At 35.4% G+C, this 24,642-nt stretch overlaps 1 protein-coding gene across 6 annotated transcripts; it reads left to right on the top strand.

Moving 5' to 3' along the window:
* Nucleotides 1–22,225, top strand: LOC110371580 (synaptic vesicle glycoprotein 2C). Of its 6 annotated transcripts, none has more exons than XM_064037852.1 (12): nt 1–157; nt 6,528–6,631; nt 8,756–8,917; nt 9,760–9,922; nt 10,728–10,849; nt 12,182–12,420; nt 13,127–13,293; nt 13,749–13,854; nt 14,652–14,839; nt 16,931–17,029; nt 18,194–18,321; nt 21,737–22,225. In XM_064037852.1, exons 2-12 carry the CDS (start codon nt 6,538–6,540, stop codon nt 21,808–21,810), a joined length of 1,542 nt encoding a protein of 513 aa, XP_063893922.1. In that variant the 5' UTR covers nt 1–157; nt 6,528–6,537; the 3' UTR covers nt 21,811–22,225. The 6 variants fall into 6 exon arrangements, with proteins under 6 accessions (XP_063893922.1, XP_063893921.1, XP_063893923.1 ...); XM_064037851.1 differs by lacking the exon at nt 1–157 and adding an exon at nt 2,120–2,162; XM_064037853.1 differs by lacking the exon at nt 1–157 and adding an exon at nt 2,130–2,166.
* Nucleotides 22,226–24,642: the final 2,417 nt, after the last annotated feature.

Raw genomic sequence — 24,642 nt, 5'->3', positions numbered from 1 at the left:
CTTCTATTTATAGTCCTAAAGTCAGAACAGTGAGATTTAATCCTGTACCAGTGTTATAAACTTAAGTCTTTTGTCTGACTTTGAAATTGTTATCTGTTCGTCATCGAGTTTAACGCCTAAAGTGACAATTGGAGATATTTGCGGACATAACATTGTCGTAAGTATTTGAATAGATTATTTTCTGAATTATGATCTCACACTTGATTCATGGGATAGGTATCAGGTACTCTTATGAGTCGTACGAACTGTTTTTACCTATCGGTTTTTACTAAGAGCACGTGATGAAAAGAAAGTAAATAGGTAAGTCAAGTTCCACCTTCGCTGCATCTCAGTTGGAAAAGTTGGGCACATACAAATGGCTTATTATATTCCTGGTGACTAATAAATTAAAAGTCGACAAATGTTGGCAACAAATAAAATAACTTGCCAGCGATTAAATATTTTCGCGACTATTATAATATGTAAGGTTCAAAATTAAGGGTGTTACAAAAACTAAAAACTAGCAGCTGCGTTTGGGTAGCAAATAACTATACCAGTCAATTGAAATATTAGGTGAGGAGCTATTTATAATGACTTGGCGACTAATAATGTTAGTTGGGTGGCAAAGATAATAATGTTACCAACTATTTCGTGCCGACTAAAAACCCAGTTTCAGGCTTCGCTTTGTGGATAGCTCTAAATATTAAAAGGAGTACAATAAAAAGGAATAAGAGTTAATTATTAATATTGTGTATCATAATTTCATGAAAACGGCGGAAGGTGCTGTGGTATTATCTCACTTGGCGCACTATGAAGATGGTAGAATTTAATTTGGATTCATTTTATTTAGCATATTGCCATTTATAACCTTCAATTAAAAAAAACATTGTATTAAAAATTTAAGTTAGTGACGAAAACGAATCGCTGCAAAACCGACTCCACGTAGTCTTATCTGCCCTACCCCTAGAATGCAATTCAAAACTGCGTAGGCGCGGAGGGGCGAGGCGGCCTGCGAGCTGAGGCGCAGGTAGTTTTAAGGCTCGCCGCCGCGGCTGAGGCTGGCAGCAAGCCGAAGCTGCGGTGGTGAGCGTGAAAACCATCTGCGACTATAAGCTCGCATGGGACCGCCGGAGCCCCGCAGCGCCGGAGCCGTGACAGAAGTCATGCTTGCTGCATGTTGCATGCTTACTTCCATGCTATTCACCTATAATTTTGAAAATAACAGCCGCAAAATATTTTTTCTTCATGCCATTTTAGACTTTATTTAAAGCTATTAAAAAGTCGCACAATATATTTATAATATGAGCTAGTCTATATTTATTCTTCATCCAAACAATTTTAAATAGAACCTGATTTGTATTATTTATGAATGCCCATTTTCTATTTTATTGTCATCATTAAGTTTTCGCTTAAATATTAATTCAGTTGCCAAAAGAAAAACTTGATGCTAGTTTAAATTAAAACGGACCTCATAACTGATATATTAATATGCTACCTTTGACTTATTATGATACTCCTTTTTAGCTGCCAACCCATTATAAATGGTACCCACTCTATTATTTTTTAAAACCTATATTCGTTTTACTTAGTCGCCGCGTTAAATACATGCCCATACAAATTGGCCATGATATTTTTTATGAGATTCTTAAGTAATTGGTAAGATGATCTCTTATGGCTGATACGAAGATGATGTCCAAATAGAATATGAGACCAATAAATTTAGACTGCTTAATTGAGGCTGCAGGGCTGTTTGAAAGAGTTACCGTTAACCCTTGCAGATACATGAAGGGCTCCAGAAGGAACATGGTGGATTTTAGTTAGCAAGAGACTCCTTTGATGACTTCCCATAAAAAATACCAATTAATTTATCATTAAGTGATCATGCACAGTACACCATATTACAAGTTAAGCTGCAATTTTTTCGAAACATAAAAACAAAAGATGTCCTGATAGCGATTTGTAAGTCAATGAGATAAGTGTCACTCGTAGGGAAATGGACGGTAATCCACTTGAATCATACGCTCAGATATTATTGCAATTAAGATAATTTCGTAGGTACTGATAGTGATTATAATGATTATAAAACTTAGTGATTATTGTCCGTCTGTATGGTGCTCTTAGTAGATCAAGTTTGGTGGCTTACCTACATTTGATCTTGATCAAGCAAGAAGACAGCATCCCAAGTAGGTAATTGTAATGTTTTAAAATGGATAGAACAGTGTCTACTAACTATTAAATTGTGTTTGTCCTTATAGAAGATGATGAATACAAGGATATGAAAATTATATTAAAGTAAGTAGTACAATCTCTTAGGTATGACATAGATGTAAAAAATGTCAAGAGTCCTGTGGCTTTGTTGCTTTCTAGCGTAAATACCCTTATTTGAGCAATTCATCAGTACCTAGATAAATTTATTCTTGCTTGTTTCAAACAGTACCTAAATAAATACTATGACTCCTCACTGAGTCATTTCCGAGTAAACTGACGCCTATATAATCCAACAACTCTTACCTGAAACATTCTTTCGTTTTCATAGTTCGATAACCGTCTGCCCTCTAGCTGCTCTTAGATTATCTAGCTTACAAACACGACAAAACCCAGTATCTTGAAAAATTTGTAAAATAACACGTATGAAACGCTGTGTTAAATAGAGCATAATGACTTGTGTAGAAAGCAATAGTAAACAATAATAATTATCATCGATGAAGCACGTATACGGAACATGTATGTGACCAGACGAAGCCTGGCTCTTTAATACATAGTACCTAGTGTTGGACAAGACGGACTGAACAGTGCAAGGGACAGATAAATAAATTCCTTATATTTTTGCGATAATAAAGTGTAAACAATTGTGTAGTGGCAAATTACTATTGAGTGCTATCGCTTCTTGGTTGAAAATAACAACAATTGTTGATCTGTTTGTGTACCCGGAAGTGAATTTGTGAAAGGTAAAATTATTTTCGGTATTTTTTTCTTGCAGTGTGCTCGTTTGTGAAGTTTGTGGTAGAATTTATCTCAGGATTCATAGTTTTCTTAGAAAGGTAGTTGTCTCATTTGACTTAAGTTTTAGGTTTAAAGGGTGTTTTTTTTGTCGTAAAAGATTTATTGCTTTTTATGTAGTTAGAATAATTCTACTACAATGTTGGCTTACCTATGATTCTGTTTTAAGAGATACGCTAAATATAGCACGTTCATAGTAATTAGCTATCGCTAGTTTCCGATTTTTCCACGCATTCCGAATTCCGCATACCGAATTTATTGACAACCGCTATTGTTGTATTATAATAAATATTCATTCATCAAAAAGTTTTGCTGACTGGACAAAAAATATAACGGTCAGCTGAATTTGAAAATCAGCATTTGAATAAACTGAATCTCAAAGACGTTTTATCAGTTCAAAGGTGAAGGCCGCGAATTTATCTGACTTTTCACTATTAATTTAATAATGTCATTTGTAAGTGAAATAATCGTCTATTAAGTGGAAGGGATTGCCTATTTATCGGCATTATAACCCTGGGTTACAAGTATTTAGATTACAGGAGACATTAGTGCAACAAAGTATTAAAATTCAAGGACAATCTATCAGTTATATTAATATTGCAGTTTCAGTTTGTATTTCCAAATTAATTTAATATAAATTAAATGATTTTCTGAACACTATTTTAACAAGATATTAGTGAGAAAGTTTAGGTTCAACGAGCTTAACAATGTCGGGCCAAGAATGGGTCCTTGCGAAATCCTTTTTAAAAATATCGTCGAAGAATTTTATTTATTTTCTTTTGCTGTTAACATTGATTATTACTGTAAACCGTGGTAACTTTGTGTATTTTAATGTCATTTTTAATTAAATAAAACGCATGCAAGTTATAAAATTATATGATGAAGCTTATCAAATGCCTTTTTCGAATCCTTAAGGTCGTCAATTATACAACTGACATTATGAACGTAATTTTCTTACTTTGTGAGATTTTATAGGTAGTATTTTGCAGGGGACTTCCCCTTTTCACTGTGTGTTTAAAAAATATCATTTCTGATATAGGATCTGATATACCTACTTTTTAAATCAATATCTGTCGATCACACTGTTTATCATGATAATGTTCTTGAATTGTACTTATGACTAATATTCAATTTAATCAAGTTTGCACAATAACAATTTCCCACGAAAATCACCGGTATCTAGTGCACTTATTTGTTTATCCTTACAATCCTAACAGTGACCTAAGATAATATAATTACCACAATAATTAGTCAGTGGGAATATTTGAAATATTATTTACTTTGTTGAATAATTAGGTGATTCTTATTGACAATTATAAGATTATTATTAAGTACAATATTTAAAGTAAGTGTTACTCATTCGCGGGAGAATGCAGTGGTATATTGTCGTGCAATAAGAATAATCGCTAGTTTATTGACATCTGTGTGAAGTGGCTGGCGTTTGAGATATTTATTATTTAATTGAGTAACATTATTGTGGAATAATATTAGTGAGTAAGTGACTATGTTTTACGGAAGGAAACGCATAAGTTTTCTCCACGCGAATATGATAAAGAGGTTTGTATAAATTTATTACAATGGGTAGGTAAATCGCCCTTCAAAACTTTTACATCTTGAGGGAAATGCTTCCAACGTAAGACATTACTTATCTAAAAAATAAGTAGTAAATGCCCTTTCACAAGCTGGTCTCTAAATTGGTTTAGCAGCTTTGGCATGAAAGCCATGAAACAGGCGAGTAACTTTCAAATTACAAAATTCAGCCTAGAATTTTTCAGAAAATACAAATCCGTATGCAACAGAATTTACGACCTTAGCGCACCTTATCGCATCTAAGTACCTAAACATAAACTATTCAAATTTTATCTGAATCACAAACACAGACTGATAAAGGCACTTTCGCGTTATGTAATATTTGTTAGGATTTATAAATCCGACAATATATAATCTCATCATAGTGTACACAAGATGAGCTAACGCCGGTATTTTTCCGATGTAAAAGATAAATGTTATCCACCAAATATTGTATGTTCGTTGTGTGTACTTGCCGCTGTCAAGCACGTTTGTTTTAGCTGTTAATCAGATCTGAGTCAATAGGAAAATTCTTTTATTTCTAGACAATTTAGGATACTTATGAACTCCGAAATTATTCTCCACGTAACCCGTAGAGATTTTCTTCTGAGTAAGAAAATTGGAATTAAGTCTTTGCGCTCTATGTACTAATGTGTCGAAATTATTTATATAATTAATAACATTAACGATAGGTTTTAAATAACTGTGAAATTGGTAAAATAAAACACTATTACAAGAGCTGTTAAGACTGAGAGCTGTCGCTATTTGTTGACTGACCCTCCCTTCGCGTAAATTAGCAGACATTTTCGCACAGCGATTTGTGTGTTTGGGCTAAAGTCAAACCAGCGATTTGACTGCTGGTTATGGTATGGTTATCGTTATAGTTGAATGTCACCACTAATCCTCACTATTAGAAGAAAACAATCACCCTCGATTTATATCAAGCTTGACTCATAATTTGACAGGATGTTAGGTCCTTTACCTCAGACTTGGTATGTCAATATTATCTAACAGCCATAACCTACCATTAAAATTGCATAACAATGGATGCATTATCTGCTAGGTGTCTGGCGCCGTAACGTCAAACTTATTGTTGATTCTATTCTGATTACAGAACATTGTAGCAAGAATTCCAATAAAAAAAGGATCACCTTTTAATATAATACTTAATTTCCACCGGTGTGTAGCACTGTATGGCACATTTTTTTCTAATGTAAACAGTTACAAGTTGCGTGCAATTTCTGAAATGTCTGCGATATTGCAACGTTGCTGCATTGTGTCAAAAAACAAGCGTGCCTAGCCATACCATTTCCTGAATATGTTCATTTTATTAATTAAATAAGTTTTTCTCTACAGGATGTAGATAAATTACAGGATTCTGATGTTGGCTTGATAAGCTATCACTGTTTGATTTTATTATGATATGCAGTGTGTCAAATTGTCGATTTATCTGGATTATCGCACAGATTTGTAAAGATCTGTTTATACTAAACTTGGTTTCCCAATCAGAAACAGTATCAATTTCATAATATTTCTGATCCATTTCCTTTTTTGAAGGATCTAATGAAGGTATCAGGCATAACATTTGGACAGTCCAAAGATCACATGTCCTAGGCTTAACTACGACTCATTAACCCAGGGTTACACCAAGATAAACATTAGTTTACAATCATAATCTAGATGTGGTAACCAATATCAACGATTGTGTAACATCGCCCTAGTTTTCCGAAGATAATTTTCGAAGACCTATCTATCCACGGTCATTGTTCACGAAAGACTTTAATGTATACATATATACATTGACGGATAACCATATAGGACATATATTTTTTAGTACAGTTAGGGTCAGTTGCTCCGAGAAAACATAGGAGCAAAATGTTTGAAAAAAGGCAAGAATTATTATTTTTTTATGTTTATTAGTGAAGGAATATTGTTGTTTTTTAATCTTATAGTTTAATAATAATGATGGTGTTTAATAGGGACGTGAATATGCGACATGAGGTGATGTCGAACATGGTGCCTGATGACATGCATCGATCGCCCAAAATGGAGGTGGAGTTAGAAGAAGCACTGGAATTTGCTGGTTAGTATAATAATATTATTATCTGTAGTAATTATATATAAAAGGATCAAATCTGTATTTGTGTTAAAAATGACAAACCGAAGTGTAGCCGTGATGGCCTATGGTTAAAGCCTCTCAAATACGAGTGCCGCCGGTGGGGGACTGGATGCCATAGATTCCCAGACCCCCTCCACTCAGGCGAGGTCGGAGTGCCGCTGGGCCTTACTAGTGGGTATACCGGGAACGTCGTTACCGGGGAGTCCCACATACCCCTCTCCCGTCCCCCTAAGGGAAGGGCATGCGTAATAGCATTTTTTACCCACCGACAACAAAAAAAAAAAGGTCAGGCAAGGACGAATTTAACTTTTCTAAAGTTATGTGCGTTTTCTGAGTAAAAGTAAAAAAATCATCTCGAGTAAACCCGGGATTTCAAGTCTGCAATCAACATTCCGCCTTGAGCATGCGTATGCGTAAACGCTCAATCCATCTTTTATAGAAAAGGTGTTGTGGGAGAATTTAAAATCTTGTAATAAAACTCAAACCTATAATAGACTCGTTTTCATAATGATTTCACCTTTCAAGACCAACCTACATCATCCTTGAGACATATAGGCTATAGGTATATCATTTAGGTAAGCGAAGTACCTACGGGAAACAACTAGTAGTTAACCGACCAAAGAGCATAATGTTACTAGAAAATTATAATAATTATTATTAATTAATTCTGTGCTACCATGTATCTAATGTGCCTATGATTCAGGTAATACAGTCAAAGCAAAAATATTTGTGTGATGTCATATTTACAAATAGGTACCTAATTTTAGAATACCAAGTACTGTTCCACTAAGATAAATAGTTATCTTCATCCGGTTGGAAGAAAACTTATCTAATCGTGCCATCTCTTCTTCACGGCTGAGATTTACAATAATTTTAAATACTTCATGCTATACTTACGTGTGTTGTTAGGCGTGCAGAACCTATTGAAACACTGAAACTGACTAAGTATTTGCTCCGACATGAGCCGTTTTCCATTTAAGGAGAAACAACATTTTACACCACATTTTTGATAAAACACAATAACTTCATATTCAGAAAATATAAGACCTGAATTATAAATAGTCAGGAAAGAATTTTCCTAAAACTTTCCTATAGCGATACTGCCCAAATATCTCCCGAAAACATCGCTATATTATATTCAACAGGCGTTCGTTCTCTTATTAAATAAGTAATTCAATAACATATAGGTAGAAAGTTCCAGACTCAATTTCTCTTACGCATCTCGGAGAAAGTTGATAGCGTCCTATTTATAGACAGGATCACTCACCTTACACAACAATATTGTGATAGTCTTATTACAATAAGTGTCATAACATTCTTTAACACTAATTGACGTGTTGCGCAGTGTAAAATGATAGGCGCTATCTTTTTATGTGGAACAGGCATGACTTGTTTACGATGTCAAATGTAGACTTGTAAACAACCAATCAAATGAGTGGTTCGTAATGTAGTTTGCATAATTGTAACAGTGCTTTCAGACCAGCGAATTACTCGCTCAGCCCTATAATTGACAATAACTGAGTCATTGATACCTGAAACCGCGCGACAGGTTTTTAATATGGGGATGTTATAGAGAAACTGAACTTCTACGAGCGGCTAAATTAGGTCATGTGAAAGAGCTGTGTATAGTAATATAGGTAGGTGTTACTTCATTAATTTGTTTAATGTCTAGGTTAGATAAAGTCCAGTCGCTGTTATCCAAGTCCGATAGTTATTGGTCGTAGATAAATGAGCTCTGGTTTTAATGGTTTCCATTAATTTACTGAAGGCTATTTATGAAACTTTTGTGTCGGCATTTACACAATAATTAGAACAATAATCACAAACCAAAAATGCATCCAGATAAGATGAGACGACATACAATAGACAAACGTTTATCCATTATGGGATAAACGGTGTTTTATGACACCATCAAAGAACAGCCTCCAGATTATTTAAGTAAATAGTGAAAAATAGTGAAATACTGTGAACATATTTTGTTATTTATTTAAGTTCTCAGATTTATTTTTACCCGACTGCCACTAAAGAGTTATATTTTTCCAACATAGCAAAACACCTTCATTCTACAAGCTATAACATTTTCCCCAGGCACCGGCAGGTACCAAGTCGTACACAACTTCCTCATGCTGTTCACCCTTTTCGCGGCCATCATAGAGATGATCGGCATAGCCTTCGTGCTGCCAGCAGCGTCGTGCGACCTCGACGTGCCAGACAGTCTGAAAGGAATACTCACTTCTTTACCTAATATTGGTAAGTTTGCAATTGAAATTTTAAGTTTTTTACTAAGCCAGAAGATGTTAATGTAGAGGGTACAAAAAGACTTAACCTTTCATTAGAACACTGATACTGGTGAATCCAGTTGTGAAGTACCTACAACTTACAAGGAACCTCTTTGTGGTTTCCGAAGTAATGGCCAGTAGGTAACTTAAGCATCCGGAACTGTTGAAATCATTTTTTTAATTTATCATTTCTTTCTACTGCGGTATGATACATATATGTGATCACGTATTCTATATCTAGTGCATATCTATATTATTTTTTCGTGGTGGCATAGTGGGTAAAGGACCAACCTCTCAAGTATGAGGGCGCAGGTTCGATCCCAGGTCAGGCAAGTACCAATGCAACTTTTCTAAGTTTGTATGTAGTTTCTAAGTAAATCTTAGACACTATTGACTGTGTTTCGGGTGGCACGTTAAACTGTAGGTCCCGGCTGTCATTGAACATCCTTGGCAGTCGTTACGGGTAGTCAGAAGCCAGTAAGTCTGACACCAGTCTAACCAAGGGGTATCGGGTTGCCCAGGTAGCTGGGTTGAGGAGGTCAGATAGGCAGTCGCTTCTTGTAAAGCACTGGTACTCAGCTGAATCCGGTTAGACTGGAAGCCCGACCCCAACATGATTGGGAAAAGGCTCGGAGGATTTTGATCTATATTATTTTTTGGAATGTATCCATAAAAGATTTTGGTCACTTCCCGTCATCACCCCTTAATAAGTGATACTAAAACGCAGCTTGTGAAAAATTCATAACTCTTAACAAAACTTTTAAGCCTTCAGTCAAAATATCGTTAGTACCTAATATAATTTAATGTTTCCAGGTATAATCCTAACAGCACCATTCTGGGGTCGTGCAGCAGACTCGCTGGGCAGGAAGCCGGTGCTGCTGGGCTCGCTGGTGGTCTCCGGCGTGATGGCCTTCGCAGCTGCCTTCATGCCCAACCTGGTCAGCTTCGCGCTGCTCAAGTTCGCTTGCTCGCTCTTGTAAGTAGCTGTCTCTGATGCTCTCTATATTCTGGACTATACCAATTCTTCATTTATAATAGTGATAAGTTGTTTACGCACATATCACTTAAACTTAGTTGTACTTTAAGAATCAATGCCATCTATTGTCACAAATTGGGAACAACTAGTCTGTAAAATGAAATAGAATAAACAAGCCTATCATATAGGTCCCAATAACAGTTTAGGATAGATATATTTACTATTTTTTAACAATTTGAATGAACCAATTATAGTACCTACCTAATGCAATGTTGCTGGGAAGTTTGTTGCTCCACTTTTTTTCCCAGCAAGAGACATAGGAATTTAGAAGGCTGTCTTTTATTTTTGACGTTCGAAAAGTGCTGATTTATCACTTATAATACCACAAGAGCTTCAAAATTATCGGGTATTTTCCGATAGGTTCGTTGCAAACAAATGAAGGAGTCAAGTTTTTCAGGTTAAAAAATCACGAGCGCGAAGCGCGAGTGATTTTTCCTGGAAAACTTGACGACTTTATTTGTTTGCAGGGAACCTTGAGGGAAATGCCAGAGAATTTTGAAGCTCGTGTATTCGGGGATTATTTTTCCGTCCCAAATGTCGGCCACAACCTGTCAGTTTGACATAGCAACGACCAGAGAAAATATTCAAAAAATTATCAGTATAATACCATGTAGGTTGTACCACGTGACGTCGAATGGTGCAATTCTATTGGTCGATATTTGGGTCGGAAAAATAATCAGCCTAATTTGAACAAATGTTTTTTGAGTTTGCGTTTCACACTAAAACTTCATATTTTAAATTCCAGCATCTCGTGTCCATCGTCTCTAGGCTACGCATACGTCTCGGAGATGCTCCCGCGCAGGCGCCGAGACTTCGCTGTGCTCATCACCAACGGACTCATCAATCTACTCACTTTCATTAGCCCTGGTGAGTAAGCAAATGCCTAGAACTACAGAAACTTTTGAGAACAGAACCAACCTCCGTTCTGTAAGTTACCTGTTAGGTAAAACTCGTATTTTTGTAATTATGACGCATCAGAATCACGGATAAAATTACAAAAGTTACATCAAGGGTGGTAGACACATCTTGGGCATTTTTTACCCACGACGGAACGGAGCAGGTATATGCGTTTAGGGTGAGAGATGTGCGTTTGTGTGTGCGTTTGTGCAAAGTAATGTTCCCTCCTATCTTCAAAACTAATGATCTGATTTTGATGCGGTTTTCAATAACGTATTTGTGTTGGATGAGTTCATGTTCTTAGACAGGTTTCATGACTGTAACTCACTAGAGGGCGCCACAATATTAACGCAAAACAGCAAAGTAATGTTCCCACCTACCTTCTAAACTAATGATCCGATTTTGATGCGGTTTTCAATAACGGTTTTGTGTTCGATGAGTTCATGTTCTTAGATAGGTGTCATGGCTATAACTCACTAGGGGGCACCACAATATTAGTGCCAAACAATGTTGCAATATAATCAAAACGTCTGATTACAATTCTGTTTTCATCAGCAATGTGTACGTGCTTAATGCATGTTCCCAAATAATAAAAATTACGCCAGTAACTCACTAGCGGGCGCTACAATATCAGTGCAAAATAATATTGCAATAACATATTATATAAACTATAATTCGTATATGCTCTCTAAAAAGTCTGAAATAAAATTAAACAAAATTAAAAATTTTGAAAAACCCCCGACGGTAAAATCTTATTGAAAATAATAAAATAACTCAAAACCCCGACTTAACCCAATTATATAGGAATAACCGTCGGGGGCTGCCTTTTTTATATGAAAATTCAATAATTAATTGAGTGTATTTTATGTCATCGTTAAACATCTACAATTCTTCAATAATTGTATTCACGACACTAGGAATCCTTTAGCTGGTTTAATGGCAGCCCCCGACGGATATTCCTATATAATTGGGTTAAGTCGGGGGTTTTGAGTTATTTTATTATTTTTCAATAAGATTTTTACCGTCGGGGGTTTTTCAAAATTTTTAATTTTGTTTAATTTTATCTTTTTGGCGACTCGATAGCAATCGATCGTAAATTTTAGAGGCCCAATTTCTGATCTACTGGCAAAAAATTGATTTCGCGAAATTACAACCTTTGTGTGCAAACATACATGCTTGCTGTACACTCGAGCGCAGACACGTAATTTTGATTTATTAGGAGACCCCAATGAATAACCTGTAGGCATATGCAATAATACAAACACACAATGCAAAAATGTAAATATGTCCATCCATTTCCAGGTCTAGCCTGGCTGATCCTCTCCTACGACTGGCAGTACCAGTTCGGCATCATAGACCTGCGACCCTGGCGCCTCCTGACCGCAGTATACGCAGCTCCTCTGCTGGTCTCTGCTCTCTGCCTGCTGGTTGCTGACGAGAGCCCCAAGTTCCTCATGACGAGGGGGAAGGATAAGGAGGCGTTGGCTATACTGAGGAAGATTTATACTGTCAATACTGGGCTGCCTGAAGATAGTTTTTGTGTAAGTATAAAGAATCGGAATCTGGATTACGATGGAACACTTTTATTTTACTATTCTTTGATTGTTTTATGTTTCCTGAAATCGAGTAAATTAGTAGTATAGAGTAATCGAATAGGAAGACCATAAATAAAGTTGATCGCTTTAATAGCATGTTTGCATATTTTATTTAGACCAAAATATAAAAATCTGAGGCTTCCATCTTTATAAGCCCCGGCTTCGCACGGGTTCAATGCTGATACTATAATACTAATATTATAAAGCTGAAGAGTTTGTTTGTTTGTTTGAACGCGCTAATCTCAGGAACTACTGGTCCGATTTGAAAATTTCTTTCAGTGTTAGATAGCCCATTTATCGAGGAAGGCTATAGGCTTTTTATCCCGGTACGGGAAGTAGTTCCCACGGGATGCGGGTGAAACCGCTGGCAGAAGCTAGTACAATATAAACCTTCCTCTTCAATAAGTCTATCTATTAAAAAAGCCGCATCAAAATCAAAATATTTTTAAAGATTTAAGCATGCACATGCATGGGATATAGGGACAGAGAAAGTGACTTTGTTTTATACCATGTAGTGAAGCAACATACATACCTTAACATGAGCACATCATCCACATAGTGTTTAATTAAACTCGCAATTTACCATTTCGGTCATGTATCAAGAGCTATATAATGCACAATCTAAAGATCTTCTTCTATCTCAAATTCCCAGGTAAAATCCCTAAAGACGCCATGCGACATAAACGACTCGGAGCAGCGTGGCTCTGAGAGTGCGCTGGCGCCGAAGACGCAACAGGAGTCAGCGTTCGCTCTGCTGCGGCCGCCGCATCTCAAGTGGTTCTCTCTGACCGCCTTCCTCATGTTTGGGCTGTTCTCTTTGTAAGGCACTTTCTGAATAGACAATACACACAACAGACAATACACATACATTATATACCCTGAAAAATACATACATGTACAGCTAGTAGGATTGGCGATGTTTTATTATGACACATGTATCATGTCTACTCAACATGATCTACACTACAGAGGCTGATTAGTAGGTAACCTGGTTGTGTTTCTGGTACAAATCTGATGGTATGTTTTACCAGATTTCTTAGCTGCCAAAAAAAAATATTTTCGTTTTGTATGTACATGCTATTGCACTCCTTATACGCACAATTCTCATCAATTCAAACGAAATTAAAAAACGGCAGGAAATATTTTTTTTTTTTAAATCAGGCATCAAGGCCCATAGCAAACACTATACATAAATATTATAACATTAAAAATAATATACTAATACATATTTTATATAAACAACTTAAAAACTAATGACACAAAATTATTTCTAGCCTTAACGGTCTATTCCTGTTCGCTCCGGACACCATCAACAAAGTGATGAGCAGTCCAGAGACCACAGGCACCGTCTGCGAGCTGATGGGACAAGTTGATAACTCAGTAAGTCATATCCTACACTAGCTGTTCACTGAGGTTTAACTCGCGTTTCTGCGGGAATTAAGTAGCCTGTATCCTTTATCAGGCTCCAGTTAGACTATCTGCTTACCACTCAGCAGATTTAGCATAATCAAAGTCATTTATTGTAAAACATAGGTACGTAAAATGAAGATAAAATAAATACAGTGCGCTATGTTCATCATGAAAGTCGAACTGACAGACAGACATACAAGCATGGTTACTTTTGCATTTATAATAAGGATCCCTATCATTAGGTTCGTCAGAATGAAGTCACGCGATATTACAATAATGTAATCTACTGATATACCTATTTATTGCTTTACAGCTTGTATTGCGTCTAATTATAGCGCCGTGTAGGGGTCGGTAGTTTTGTAATATCGCTATAAGATTTGATGCCGTAAGCTGATGATTTATTATAAAGACGAAGATTATGACACGTGCGAAAGTAGGCCCGTTAGTAAATGAATTAATTACGTATCTACACAAATCCAGTTTTGATTATAATTGACCGAAAAAGGTGTCAATAGCTTGTTATTGATTAAAGAACTTTTGGATTACGAATTCATGAATTATTTTTTTACCCTGTTATTTGAATAAAATATTGGTTTTTGCTACCTAGTCTTTGACGTACTTCCCTATGTCAGCTACCGATTAATTAATTAAATCAAATTGTAAACAGAAAGAAATAAGACCCCTAAGGAATTATCTCAGGACGCCGGTGAAACCTTACCTCACCTCTTGCAAAATTAACTGAACCGTCATGATTTCTTCAATTCCAGACTTCAACCTCAGAATGCCTAGACTCGATGTCCAGCCACACATTCTACATAATGGTGGTGACCACCATAGTGTATGGTGTGCTCGTCACCGGCGGCTCCCTTAGCCCGCTCTCCAAGAAGACGTTACTCGTCACCATGTTCATCGTCGTGGGCGTCGGCTGCCTCATCGCTGGACTTTCTACTAACAGGTAAGACTTCCATTATGGTGCCGTGCATCGGAGAGCTCGTTAATGTCGGTCCTGCGCCTGATCTGTCTCCGGTGGTGCCGGATTACCGTCCTACCGGGCTAAGATTAGCTTAGTTTCGCTTCTAAAAAATACAACCCTCCTCAAACTTAAGGTATATTCTGTGTCAAAGAACGGGACTTGTAATTCCTAAAAATGACTTCCAAGTTCACATTTCTATTTTCTCTGTCTAATTATAATACTATCTCTTTCATTTCGTGCATGACGTCACTGACGTGTCTTTTGTGTTTTTTTTTACATCTATTTACTTACTCTTTTTTACGTAGCAATCTATCCCTGTCATTTCTTACGTGACGTCACTGACGTGTCTTTTGTTTTTTTTTTACATCTATTTACTTATAGATAGTTCAACTCAGATTTGCGCGCGGCCCTATGTGTGCGTCGGCTTGTAAATATACAACTTTCATTCGTGTGACAGTGACGTCGTCCGAGCATGACGTGTTCTTATCACTTTTTGTTATGGGTACAGTCGTTTACGAAAATACTAGTTATTCACGGAGAAATTATTAAGGAGTCAGATAAAGCGTTTCAAAAAATAAAACAACATTCAAAGCTTTTTATTATTAAATATAGTTTTTCATTATTTTCTCATACGTCTTTTCAAATTGACATTGATAGTATCTAAGAATTAAATACTCCTTAAGTACATAGTTTCTAGCTCGGGGTACGCGGACAATAAATAAAAGTGTGGACTAAGAATGTAAAAAGAGGTACAATCTAGTATAATAATGTAAACAAAATGTGTGGGGAATTTTAAAAAATTATATTGCTTCGCATAATGTCGACCAACATAACAAAATAATGAAACATAAATGAACGTTTAAGTCAAATTGATGAAGGGATGTGGCGTAATACTTGTCGACATGTAAAAAAGAAAAAAAAAAGAATACTATAGACATTTTGACATGGAAACAGAATTTATAATTCACCTTGGAGAGTAGCAAATCCGAAAATTTATCATTTGATTTTTCAAACAGCGATTCATAATCATTAAAAATAAATAAACATTAAATTATGTAGTAACCGTTTTTCTTTAAACACCCGTATACAACCCCTACATAACTGTATTGTACCCGACTGTACCTCTTGTCACGCACACAAAGTCACTGTATATGTACAAGGGTTACCCACACATAAGGCCGCGCGCACGACTGAGTTGAACTTACTATACTCTTTTTTACACAGCGTCACTGACGTGTCTTTTCTTTTTAAACGGTTTTATTTTAAGATTTATTTACATACTCTTTTTTACACAGCAATCTATCCCTTTCATTTCTTACGTGACGTCACTGACGTGTCTTTTGTTTTTTTTTAAATTTATTTACTTACTCTTTTTTACGTAGCAATCTATCCCTTTCATTTCTTGCATGACGTCACTGGCATGTCTTTTGTTTAGTTTAAATATTTGCTTACTCTTTCTCACATACAATCTGTCTCTTTCATTTCGTGCGTGACGTCATTGACGTGTCATTTGTTTTGATTTTTTTTTATTCTACTGGAAGTATGTTTTGCAACCTGTAATCAAAGTCTGTGTTTTCGCTGACGATAATATTATTAAAAACGTCACACAAGCTGTTTTTGATATAAAGGGCCTTTATATCTTGTAGATGAACAATCAGAAAGTAGAAGATAGGTTATAATTACTGAGAAAGATACTTAAAAAAAAAATGATAACGCATATTTTTATCAGCGTATGTATAGGGGATCTTAAAGGTTGAATTTTTTGACGCCATACTATTAAACCAATACGATATACATAATAAGAAAAGGAATTTTATAAAATGAAGCAGCTATTATTATGAACTGTATTTTTATGATATTATAACCTTATTGGGTACAAATGAAACATTGTTTCAGTACGAATAACTAAAAACTCATCAACGCCCAAGTTCATCGACAACATATAGACGTATTTCTTAAAACAACTGTTTCCTTTGTCTATTCTAAACAGTTGTTTTAAGAAAACTGTCGTTTATGTTCTCGGCCTAGACCTAGATTTACATTTTGTACAAGGCTTTTTTTATTTTCCAACAGGATATTAGCAGGCATAGCGATGTCATCATTACAACTAACAGCCCTTGGAATTGGGCCCCTCACAGCGTATGTGGTGCATCTATTCCCTACTACTTTGAGGTAATTGTTCTTCATTCTCTTTATCTCTTACTTATAAAGAATCGTAGGTACCAAAACAGAAACACAATTTGAGTTGTACTATAAGATGTTTAAGTTGGACTGTCCGACAAGTCAACAACATTGTCGATACTTAGAAGGCTGCAGAGACCAGATATGCTTGGTTTCTATTTTCATGCTGTTTATGACGTCTATTTAAAACTACCATCGGAAACATTACTTGTTTGTAGGAACCGGTGAAAGGCAAAAAGTTTAGTTCATAGCGGTAATAAGCCTGAAAACTCCTTTAATTTATGGTTCATCAAACAATTTCTTTGTAACACGTGAGTCCGATACCCTTGGGTTTTCCGTCATCCGAGCATCCTGAACAATTTACAGCATAAAGCTACCATAATATACGAAAGTAAATATTTTCCGTCGTCAACTGTTTCGCACAAGTTTATAATATAATCCCAAATAATATGGCTATAAAGATATGAAGTTCCGAATAACAACTACAAGACGGATTAAATGTGTTTTGTTGAACATCTATTGGGAAATCTATTGGTAATCTTTATTGGTGTTCGAAACTTTCCTAGCTATGCGTCATTTTGACCTTTTTTATTATTATAAGATTTTTCCAGCGACACGTGTAGGTTAATCAATTGTAATGGTTTATCAGAATTACACTGCAGCCACCGACAAAATCATTCATTCATATTCACTATACAATACACCTGAAACATGTAAATATACGTATAATATTTAATAAACCAACTTTAATCAACAAAAGTATTCAACTTATGGTCTCCTTAATATGATTTTTGTTCTTTAAGTTCAAAAGTTTCAGTCATCTAATCACACAACAACATTTTTTTAACACCGGATTTGGAACACTAATCTGTTTTCGGATGCGAAAAATATTTCACCATAATTAGCTAGACGACGTAATATCTATTATTGCTGAAAATATGTTTACTGATAAGAAAGAGACTCTTGCAGGCTGTCTACAAGTTGATACCAATTCTGGAGTCATATTTTTTAATCCAGAATGTCAAATATTCAGTTTCAGCAACTAACAGTTCAGGGTACCAAATACTGGTACTGCGATGAACCCCAACATAATTTTAATTAGACAGGACAGACGATGAGCTAGAGCATCAACTAATATTCGTTTCTTCTCCACAGGGGCACAGCAGTTGGTGCAGTGCTGATGTTTGGGCGCTTGGGGTCGGTGGTGGGTGCCAATGCGGCCGGCGTCTCTCTCAGTGCGGCTTGCATGGCCACCTTCTACGGTTTCGCTGGATTAGTGTTCTGTAAGTTTATCTACCTCTCTATATAAACTATTATTCTTTAAAGCGGAAACATTTGTATTGTTGCTTTATAAACCATGAAGGCTCGAAACTACATTACCAATTTGAAAAATGCTTTCACTGTCGGGAATTTAAACTATACTATTCCATGATGAACAGTGTGAAGCCGCAGGTGAAATAATTACAATATTCTAGGAGTAATGACGTAGAAAAACGTTATTTGTAAAACAGTTGTGGCGTTTTTGAACACCAAAAACAGCAAAGATGACATTAATGGTTACAAAGTCTGATATTCCCAGATCAGAATAATTTTTCGTAGTGGGAGTCTAGGAATTATCACCGAATTAGCTACTATCGAAGATAACTATAGTACCTACTTACTTATCATAGTGATAAATACTAGGCGGCTACTAATAGACTATAGGATATAGGTACATAATAGTTTTATCTATCACATGACCGATTTTCATTGACGCTTTAATCCTACTTATTTCGTTGATTTTATTTGTTTGAATAGTATAAAGTAATATCAAATGGTTTCGTATTTTGTGAAAAAAACTTCTCGTACAATTCACACATAAATTATTACAAATTATACCTCATAAGAACAAAATAGCCTGTGCATTTCTTTACACGAAAGGTTTAAGAAAAGTAAATCGCACCCCTAAGAAATCGTTGATTATTCCAGACAGATGAACACACGAATTTATTAGGATAACTTTAGGTAAATTATGATAATAAACTCAAATCTATTGATTGGCCCATTATTCAAGAAAGATATGATAGGTTTTAATTTTGCAAAATCATAATTGCCTGTTCTACATGCGTAAGAATACACGATATAAAAATTATCAGGCCTGTCCACCGCCTGCTCCACCATGACTTGTAAAAGCATTAAATAATTTAATTACGAAAGAACGATAGCACTTCTTAAAAACATACCTTAATAGAAGAGAAAGTACAAGTAAAATATTCAGTTCAGACAAAACGCCCAAACTGGTAGACTCAGTATGGGATATTTTAAACTTCTAACATGCTACTGCCCAGCACCAAGCATATCATTTAATACCCTACTTAGTGCTACGGTGGTTATACTGATACCAGACGGTAGCCAGAGCCTCGTCCGTTATTCAGCAGGGCAGTACGATATTAGTTTGCCGTCTTACGCCTCTTATCCACTCTTACTTACCTACATCTTATCAAATCATAAAAATAGCACATTCTTTTATTTTTATCCCAACCGATGTTTATCTTGAAAGAACACGCTATCCATAATTACCAATTTTCTAGATAACACAATCAAAATGACGTGATTTCGTGCTGTTTGACTTATTTGTCTTATCAATGAAGTACTTTAATATCTGCATAGTAGCTGAGTGAGTTCGTATGTTATCTAAAGCCAGAAATAATGATAAAACGGACTCCTGCAGTCTTCAAAGACTGAATAAGTTAATCTATTTCGTATCTTGGTGTTCACTGTATCCACGCTGATCTAATATAACAAAGCATTTATATTGTAATACTTATCAAACATCTTTTTATGTTGGTTGTAAATTTTTCAGGTTATTATGAAATGTTTTTTCACTGATTAGCATGTGGTAGGAAAATTTTGGGATTTTAAGAGAGATGCTTTTTATTTTGTTTAGCGAGGTTTGCACTTTATATAAAATGAAGGCGAAATAAGACGTTAATGGTCATGTTTTAGCTATTATTAACCACACAAATAGTCCTCGTTACTTAAACTGCATTAAAACAATAAAACCAATGAAGAAATAAGAAAGTAACTATAACCATCTGCTTTACATGCGATTAGACCCGCATTTCGCTACAAAAACAGCAATGAAACCAATGCATCGGAGTTCTTTAACAAACAGTAGAACAACTCTACATACCTTGGGTACTTTCAAGTCAACCTAAGACAAAAAGTATGTGATACATACTTACATTGATATTAAACTAGCTGTTCCCCGCGATTCCACTCGCGTCTCGATTGAACTAGGTACTTCCCCCAAAAGTGGCATATGCCATTTCTCAGGCAGTGTTTCAAACAGGTTTTGCAGTTTTAGCTTAAAAGACTGTTAGGAAGAGTTATTACTTATTTCATTTTTAGTAAGGATTTATCTTAGCCCTATCAGGAGCATGACAAAGTATCACGCTTCGGTCACACCCCCGCTTGCCGCAGTGATAAAGTTGTTTCAAGTCAGTGTTCAAAACATAAAAACAATGAGTATTTTGAATTATTATTCTTAGTACACTACATATAGGTATTAAGACTACTAATTACCCCGAAGTAACTCAACGAAATTGATAAAAAGCCGACCCCAAGATAGTTGGGAAAATAGACTCGGAGGATGATGATACTTAACGAAATTGTTTTTTTTTTCATCCCATGATCTTAATCCTAATAGAGAGCATGTACCTAATGTAAATCTACTCTCCCATTACATCATCACTTTCTGTCATCGTTATAATTACTCTATATCTTTCGTCATCGTCGATGTCCACTGCTGAACTTTGGCCACCCTCGTCGGTATACTAGATAGAACTAAGAACAACCTATTCATTGACATACAGCCCACATTTAAGTTATAGTAGATAGTAATTGCAGTATACAGCATTTGCAATGACTACCTACTTAGTTGCTATTTTGAGTGACTATCACGTGACAACTGACGTTCATTTTTGATAAAAACATACCACTTACCTACGTTATTAAAGCTTAAGTATATAATTTGTTGTAAAGAAGTGCAGGCTATATGATTTATACAAAGATATATAATACTACAAGATACGATCCTTCCTTATCCACGGGAAATGAATAGTCAAAGGTGGTGCTGAATGTTCGTACCATCTCTTTATTACAAGAAGTCGGCGTCTTATATCGAGCCAACTTACTCTTGACTCCTGATTGCTACGATGTTTATTAAAACGGAATATACTTATAAAAATAACACATTCGGTAAACAGACGAAAATATACGAATTTATTTTATTAATTACTTAGATAAATCTGTGCCTACTGCGTAGGTAGACACTGCACCGTTTGATAGATACGAATACTCATTCATAATTTTATCGTTCAGTGCCCTGAAAGTGCACAAGCAAATAAGTAGCTCCATTCTAGTTCTTATTAAGTAATTTATGCTCGTTGCATACCTAATCGTTAACTATTGTTTTTCATAACATTGAAATATCTAATACCTATACTTTATCACAAATGTTTAAGACATGAAAGATTTATCTTAGTAAAACGTTCACATTGAGTTGCATATAACGATAATCAAACTATTTAAAGTTGTCAAATTGCCGATGTGACCAACGGGCGACAAAACGGCAATAGTTAAATAGTACCACTGGGTATTACTATACTAATATTTGGCACATTTATAATTACTTAATTAATGTTTCTTTGTCCACAGTATGTGCGGGCCTAAGTTTCTTGCTACCACCAGACCAAGTATCGAAGCCACAAGAAGTTGACAGAAACAGTTGATGCTTTAACTAGTTATTTATTGAAAAACACTCCATTTAATATAGCAATCGGTTAAAAGGACCAATTTTGTTGTAGTTTCTTTGTAATTTAATATTTTTTAAACTAACAAAATGTTATTATTGCGAAGGAATTAATTGGTAAGTAGGTGTGATTTCAAGAAAGATTCAATAAAGTTTGAATTTCATGAAATGTTGTATAGTTCAAAAATTCTCTAACTGAAAAGTTTTTAAGGTAGGCATGTGTGATCCAAAGGACCAATGTTAAATTAAATGGAGTGCACTTGTGAAATGTTTTGTACTTTTATACTTAGTTCATAAGACAAACAATTACGTGTAACGATAGATATAAGGCTGAAAAATGATTATAAATAATGTGAATCAGCATTATCAAAAGTTCAATAAATTCTTACATGATATTACATTTTTTATTTTATCAACGGTGCCTATATCAATATTGCATAGGTACTCTGTGCGTATTTCGCCACTTTGAAGTGCGTTATAATTGCATGCATGATTTTGCAGCTGAAAGTGCATATAATCCAATGATAAAGGCGTTAATCCGATATTGACAATAATTAAAATAATCCTTAAGATAGTAGGACCCGGGTCGTATGATTTTACGACTCATTCATATTACTTATCCAATATAATGATTAAAGCAGTCATCGACTAAGTTGAGTTTAAACGAAAACGGAGTCTCGTGTCAGTTTTCCGAACCACTTAGGACCCATCTAATGTTTTTTTTTTCTGTACATTTGAAATACCATTATGTGCCAAAAGATTAAACTACTAAGTATCTGGCGCTTTACAGAGCCTCAAAGCCTATTATAGATAAAAAAAAACTTGATTTGATTGTAGCTGGACACTAACATAATACGTGTAATATACCTAAACTAATTACAGATGTATATGTAAAGTGCAATATCATACCTATTAGGTATCATTCGGAAATACCAAAGTAATCACTTAAATGAATCGTATCCTCAAATACAAGACTGGTAACTAAAGCATTAATAATAATCTAAAGATTATTGACTAATTAATTGGACATAGACGATGTAATTGCAAGATAACAATGTCCAAAAATATATTTCACTAATTTAAAAGGGTAATTCCTGATAGATTTCAGATAACAAGTGAACATGCGGTGAAAATATGTTACTTTATATAGAACTTGCTTGAACATGCTCTAAGAATGGCACTGATCACTGACAATAGTTAAAGTAGCTGCATATTACGGGTAGTATGCAGTTCTATCTGCATCACTATCGGTACATCGATAGAATCGATGATGAGGACTTCATAACCTTTAGGAGTTTCCAGCCCGCAGATTTGCCTGAAAGGGAGAAAAACACCAAATAACGAGTTACCATATATTTCCTTCTCTCTTTCCACAGTCGCAAGAAACCAACCAAGATATTAAATCAGGCACGTTTTATAAACTTAGGGTAGGGAACCGCTGAGTAAAAGGCTTAAGTACATAGGTAGAGGTACAGCGACTGCCTATCTGACCTCTTTAACACATTTACCCGGGCAACATGATACTCCTTGGTAAGACTGATTCCTGGACTTTCTAGCTAGGTACTAACCGAAGCGATTGTCAAAGATATATAATCCTGTACCCACAATTCAACGTGCTTTCTGAAAAGCCTCTGAAATACGGACTATAGAACTTCCAGTAAGTATACTTTTTATATAACTTCATATCTGTTACATTATTCTGGTTGATCTAGATAGTGTGTTAACAGCGACTGTGACTTTTTTTAACCTTGTGATATCTTTGAGTATAATATGCTACTAAAAGTGGCGTAAGTATAATTTCATTGAGTAATCAAAATCACGTGTTATAATGATACCTAGCTTCTTCTTACAAAGTAATAAAAGTAGTTAATTCATAATAGTGCCTAGATTATAAGGTCTTAGATAACTTTCATCAGCACGTTTTTAGCCCTGTAATATATAATAGCGAATTAGCTAAAAGAATACACGAACGTGACATAATAATTATCTGTTCACAAAATGACGGCAGCATTTTTATAATGTTTAACAGAAAGATAAAAGTGAAATATGTTAGTGATATAATAGTTACACACCCCATCCATCCTTCCTAAAAATTATTGACTTAATAAAAATATTTTCTGCACATCTTGATAATCTGACCTGTGTTAATACTAAAATAACAACAGCAAACTGATTTTATAAGAGTTTCTGTTATTGTTACAGCCCATTGCACCTTCTTATCGTCCCACTGCTGGGTAGAGGCCTCCTCTCACACGGAGAAGGATTGAGCATTAATCACCACGCTGGCTCAATGCGGGTTGGTGATTTTAGACTAAGTATATAGTCCAGGTTTCCTCAAGATGTTTTCCTTCACAAGGGTTTCGAATTTACTTAATTACCAAAAAATATATAGTCACCGATTATCCTCGTAGTTACAGCGTTCCGTGTTCCCATATTATATGTTGTCTTTTCATAACATAATTATCTACCGAGGAATCGTCTGGCTGATTACAACGATTGATTGTATCTAGCTAATATGCAAGTTGTTTACGCAGTAAAACCAAAAATTACGAAAGTACCATAACGATAATTATAAAGTACATAAAATGTAACTAAGTGTAATTTCCTTAATAAAAATAATCGGATTATACCTAAATGCTACAGAACTATTTTTAAGAGAATTCCTCAAATCTCGCTATGGGTGCAGCTTGAGGGAGGGTCAGACTTCCTGACTAAAAACCACAATTTTCCTTATTGAGGCCTTTGTGTACCAGGGAAGCGGTAACTCCTTCAAACAACCCTGCAGCCCCGGCAGGTACAGAACTCTTCGTGC

This window comes from Helicoverpa armigera, chromosome 14 (genome assembly GCF_030705265.1).
Source record: "Helicoverpa armigera isolate CAAS_96S chromosome 14, ASM3070526v1, whole genome shotgun sequence".
Taxonomy (NCBI): Eukaryota; Metazoa; Arthropoda; class Insecta; order Lepidoptera; family Noctuidae; genus Helicoverpa; species Helicoverpa armigera.
The sequence above is the reverse complement of the archived record's forward strand: the minus strand, read 5'-3'. Positions and strand labels throughout refer to the sequence as shown.

Excerpts from the sequence above, each read along its gene's own strand:
- LOC110371580 (XM_064037848.1), top strand. The coding sequence starts at position 4,484 with ATGTTTTACGGAAGGAAACGCATAAGTTTTCTCCACGCGAATATGATA. Across the intron at positions 6,632-8,755 it reads AGAAGCACTGGAATTTGCTG|GCACCGGCAGGTACCAAGTC; the intron begins GTTAGTATAATA and ends CATTTTCCCCAG. Across the intron at positions 9,923-10,727 it reads AAGTTCGCTTGCTCGCTCTT|CATCTCGTGTCCATCGTCTC; the intron begins GTAAGTAGCTGT and ends TTTAAATTCCAG.